Below are 5,578 nucleotides of genomic sequence, written 5' to 3'. Positions count from 1 at the left end.
TAATTTCTCCCTTGAATTGCGCTATTTCCAGTTCCTCAGCTGGAATAGGGACGGTCAAGAAAGGACGAGAGCTACTGTCCTATTTGTCTCATGCAGAGTCCCATAACCAGGCCTGTTTCTGCACAGGAAGGATGCAGTCCTGTGTGGAAACAGAGAAGAATGCAGCGACACATCTGCACCCAGTGTACTCTGGGGGTCAGTATCGCTCAGTGGGTTCACCCAACAGCAAATGATCCCCTCAGAGACTTTCTAAAATCTGCTAATATGCATTCTAAAGAGGTTACATGTGTTAGTATGCACTCCGCGTGTCCATGTATAGCGAAACACATACCTGGGGTGACTTTGGACAGCAATAAATATGACTGTGTTGGTCCTGTCTCCATTGAGTCTGAGGGGGCGTCTTCATCTGCAGTAATTGTGTCCAGGTCTAGGCATGATGGGGGCACAGGCTGATCCTGCTCTTCAGGACAGAGCAGTTCTGCCTTGCTGTTCTGATGTTGATGCTGTGATTCAGGATGCAGTGGTTTGAGTATGTAGCTCTGACCTGAGCCCTGTGCATCAGTACAGGCTGGTTCTAGCTTGTAGTTCAGATTTGAATCCTGCTCCTCTCTGTGCAGTTCCACTGTTTTGTTCTGATCTGGTTTTTGTGCTTCAGGAAGCACCGATTCTCTCTCTCGATCCAGTGCAGCAGTGTGCAGTGATTCCACCGTGTTGTTCTGATCTGAACCTGGTGCATCTGCACAGCTCTGATCTAGCTTGTCCTTCTGCTCTGGTTCCTGTGCTTCAGGGCACATAGATTCTAGCTCGTAGTTCACGTTTGGATCCTGTGCATAAGGAAGTTCCAGCTTCAAGCATAAGTGTTGCTGTAGGCGCTGGGTTTGTTGTGACCCCAGCTCATCAAAGGGCAATAGCCCAGACTCTATGTGTTCGTCTGATGACATCCCATCAGGTGAACCGGGTTGTAGGCTGCGGTTCTCTTGGAGATCTTGGAAATAAAAACACATAAATTCTTCCTCCAAGGGATCCTCAGGTTCCGTCCCATCTGGCAGTGTGGGTTGTATACAGTGGTTTTGCTGTGGTTTGTGTCCTTCAGGAAATAGCGGGTGTGGGCAGAGGTTCTGTTGCTGGTCCCAGCTATTAGTAGACAATGGGGATGGTTCTTGCTTCAGGGGCGCTTCTGGCTCCCTCTCTTCTGTGAACGCTGACTGTACGCTCTGGTCTTGCTCTGGTGCCTGGACAACAAAAAATTGTGAGGGAAGACACAGGCTTGCCTCCAGTGATCTGCCTGGAGGATCTGTCTGAGGGCATATGGATAAAATACAATCCAGCTGTAGTCCATTTCTATTTGGAAACCCAGGTTGCATGCACTGGTCTTGTTGCGACTCGTGTACATCTGGAAACCCAGGCTGCATGCACTCTTCCTGCTGCGACTCATGTACATCTGGAAACCGAGGCTGCTTGCGCTGGTCTCGCTTCGACTCGTGTACATCCGGAAAACCAGGTTGCAAGCACTGGTCTCGCTTCGACTCGTGTACATCTGGAAACCCAGGTTGCAAGCACTGGTCCTGCTGTGGGTCACGTCGATCTGGAAACACTGGCTGTAGACAAAGGTTTGGCTCCTCTGGACTCCCTTGAACATCGGTCGGAGAAGGGAGCGTACACTCCTGCTTTAGTGCATGCCCATCATAACACACTGTCTGAAGACACAAGCTCGGTTCCACTGGCCTGTCCAGTTGAGGTGGCGCCGGAGACCGGCTAACAGCACAATCTCTAATGCTCGCTGGACAAACCACCTCCAAAGACACTCCACCATTATCTAGGGAACCTTGATCCTTTTCTATCCAGATTTTCTTAATCAGCCCAGCGACTCTAGAAGGTACGCCCTCCACAGTATTCAGCAAGTTATCCAGTTTGGTTTCCAACTCCTCCAGCATGGATAAAAGGATAATGTGGGGCAGGTCCTCCAAAAGCGGTTCCAGGTCCTGGTCCCTCTGAGCATCATTTCGGGATCTTGAAGTTGAGACATCATGAAGAGCTAAAGATGAGACTGTGGCTCTTACGGATTCACGTGAACACTGCGCTGTCACTTTCTTTCCTGGAGCCCGTCTTCTCCCCATTCTGGTACTTTGATTTTCAAGTCTCAAGTGTCTGCAGAGAGATGGAAAAGAGAAAACACAACACGTTATCACAGGACAGTTAGGTCAAAATATTCCTTCCCGTCTCACCAAACCCGGTGTGATCAGAGAACATCGCTCATGTCGAAAACCACCCAAAAATGCAATCATTAGATTTTCACAATGCCCATAGCCTAGTCCATATATTATGAAAGAAACTGATTTGAAATGTGTTTCCAGCACAATAAGCTTGATTTCGATCTAGGCAGTATGGTTTAGCCATCACTGTTTCAACTTGATTAACTGCGTGCCTTCTTGGTGGTCCAATCACTCTATTTAGATGTTGGCGGGTCCATAAGAGAAAAGAACGCCAGAGTACCACTGACTCTGCCAGGAATTTTCAACTGAATTGACGGTGTAAGAGGCAGAAGCAGCTGTTGGAGGCACCCCAGCCAAGATGATCGGCGAGCTAATCACGCTGTAGCTTTCCGTCGAGCCAACTATGGCTGGAATCCCTCCTAATTTAAGTTGGAATCAAAGGAAATGAGGAATAAAAACGTAACTTTTTTGTGTTTTCCACTACTGTTTTTTTGTCTTTAATCCCTTCATCCAGGTTCCACCTCTCCTGTTTCGACAGCACCACAATGCCAAATGACTCAGTTGTCGCAGGGATCTGAGGTAAGCTACTTTTACATTTGTCTTACTATGAATCATGTGTTGACAATTGCTGTAGCCTTACATATTTTTGCATTGCTCTTACATTTAATTTTTTTCTCCTGTGTAATGCAGTAGTCATCATTTAATAATTTAAAAAGGTCAAATGAATACATCTGTATTGACACTTGAAAAAATATATTGTGGCTGTGGTGCCTGTGGGTGTGCATTCAATAGCGTGGGAATGTTGTTTGTGTGGCATTCAATATGTAACAAAAAGGGGCATGACACTACGTACATATGTATTTAGAAGGGATCACTGAAATAATATCGAGGGACAAAATATCGACTTGCCAAAATATCGTGGACAAAATATCGACAGTCAAAATATCGAGTTTGTATCTACAAACAGGTAAGTACAAAAATATCGAGTACAAAATATCGTTAACAATAATATAGATGTAAAAAATATCGACTTTATTAAAAACAGTGTTAAATTAAATTAATATTAAATTTTAATTACTAAAATATACTTAAAACTACTTAAATTAAATTATAATAATTAAATAATAAATGAAAATAATAAAAATAATTTTTTACAATCTTATTTGTTGACCCTGAACCCTAAAAATACCCCTTTACCCAAAAACCCAAAACTGACCCTGAACCCTAAAAATACCCCTTTACCCAAAAACCCAAAACTGACCCTAAACCCTAAAAATACCCCTTTACCCAAAAACTGAAAACTGACCCTGAACCCTAAAAATGCCCCTTTACCCAAAAACTGAAAACTGACCCTGAACCCTAAAAATACCCCTTTACCCAAGAACTGAAAACTGACCATGAACCCTAAAAATACCCCTTTACCCATGAACTGAAAACTGACCCTGAACCCTAAAAATACCCCTTTACCCATGAACTGAAAACTGACCCTGAACCCTAAAAATACCCCTTTACCCTAAAACTGAAAACTGACCCTGAACCCTAAAAAAGCCCCTTTACCCAAAAACAGAAAACTGACCCTAAACCCCAAAAATACCCCTTTACCCTAAAACAGAAAACTGACCCTGAACCCTAAAAATGCTCCTTTACCCAAAATGTATCAATATTATTTAATTACCAATTAATTATTAATTAACAATAACAATAAAGTAAATATATTAGAACATTAGCTGTAATTATTTTAATAATTAATATTATTTTTTCCAAATTAATTACTTAAAAATAACACAAAATTATATATATTAAAAATTTACTCTAATTAATGTAATTAACTAATTACAATTAATTAATTAACAATTAATTACTAATACAAAATATGTTCAAAATTATATTAATTAATTAACTAATTAATATTAATTAATTATCAATTATTTATCAATTAAAAATATTAACAAACATATATTAATTAATTAATTATTATTAAATTACTTCCCACCCTATTCCCCTATAAACCCACAACCCGCTACAGAATTACATTACGCAATTATTATAAAAACAAAATTCATTTAATAAAATATTTTATAACATTAATACACACTATTCACACATATTATTACATAAAAATACACTATAAAATATTATATATTATTAAAAATTCGATATTTTTGCTATCTATATTTTATACAGTCGATATTACTTCACTTACCTGAAAAACGATATTTTTGTAGTCGATATTATGTCCAGTCGATATTTTGTCCAGTCTATATTTAAAACTCGATATTATGTCCAGTCGATATTTTGGAGTCGATATTTTGTCTGTACACCATTTAGAAGCACACACAACATATGTGTATGGACACATTAATAAGTAGTACTTACCAGTCTCCACTCCACCAGGGACTCACTCCGTCAGCAAACTGCAGCTAGGACAACCCCAGCACAACGGGGATATCGAAATAGGCTTGAACAATACGACTGGCCTGATTGAGACGGAGTTATCTTAGCCAGCAGAGGAGACCGCCGAGTCAGGGTGGTGTGCCGCTTATGCGATGGAAAACAGTCTGTCGGTGTGGAAAATGGCTCAGCCAGCACACACCTAAATACAGCAGGTGGGATACCGGCAACTCAACGGAGTACTTGAAGCTGCTGCCGTGGAGTGACGGAGGGAATACCGCCAAGATCTAAACAAGGCCCTATGTCTATTCCTTGCTCTGTCCAAATTACACACGGTGTTACCTAAAAAAGAGAACTGCAGCCATCGAAGGTTTATAAAACCCTGGCAGACAAGACTGCGCTATCATCCTCACTGGCACTGTACAGCTCTCTTTTGCAATATTCGGTTCAGTGACTGAAGCACGCGCCAACATATCAAACCTCTACAAGATCTACAAAATGCTGCTTATGTCATTGCATTTATAGAGAGCATGTTCAACCTGGGGTTTCTTGGCACTGAATCAGAAATTCATAAAAGAGAAGACAACAAATCAGACAAGAATGTAGCATTGGTAGGCTTGTGGGTTATCATATTTCTGGGAAAACACTTAAGTTAGATTCAAATGTATCTAACCGGGAGAGAGTTCCCTATGGAAGGAGCTTGTACCAAAGCTGCAACCACCTGATCTGATCTTCTATAATTTTGGAATAGCAAGTAAATTCAAGTGAGATTGTAAGTTTTGTACGGGTGTATGCATCTCCACCTGGCCTGCAATGAAGTGAGGGGCCAGACCTCTCAACCCTTTAGAGCTGAGGCAGAGGGTCTTAGAGCGGATTTGTTATTTTAATATAGGTGTGACGTGTGCCCACCTTAGAAGACGCTATAGTAAACAAGCTGCATCGCTGTGAATTACTCGTAATCTATGAATGGTGAT

General features: G+C 41.3%; 1 protein-coding gene across 1 annotated transcript; it reads right to left on the bottom strand.

Annotated features, from left to right (window-relative positions):
• Positions 1 to 215: 215 nt before the first annotated feature.
• Positions 216 to 2,117, bottom strand: LOC147662726 (uncharacterized). Its single transcript, XM_086950935.1, has one exon. The coding sequence runs from the start codon at positions 2,115 to 2,117 to the stop codon at positions 216 to 218; it is 1,902 nt and encodes a 633-aa protein (XP_086807061.1).
• Positions 2,118 to 5,578: the final 3,461 nt, after the last annotated feature.

The sequence above is a fragment of the Lissotriton vulgaris genome, unplaced genomic scaffold (assembly GCF_964263255.1).
Source record: "Lissotriton vulgaris unplaced genomic scaffold, aLisVul1.2 SCAFFOLD_211, whole genome shotgun sequence".
In the NCBI taxonomy this organism is placed as follows: domain Eukaryota; kingdom Metazoa; phylum Chordata; class Amphibia; order Caudata; family Salamandridae; genus Lissotriton; species Lissotriton vulgaris.
The sequence above is the reverse complement of the archived record's forward strand: the minus strand, read 5'-3'. Positions and strand labels throughout refer to the sequence as shown.

Bases quoted from the DNA above. Each gene is read 5' to 3' on its own strand.
- LOC147662726 (XM_086950935.1), bottom strand. From the start codon at position 2,117: ATGGGGAGAAGACGGGCTCCAGGAAAGAAAGTGACAGCGCAGTGTTCA.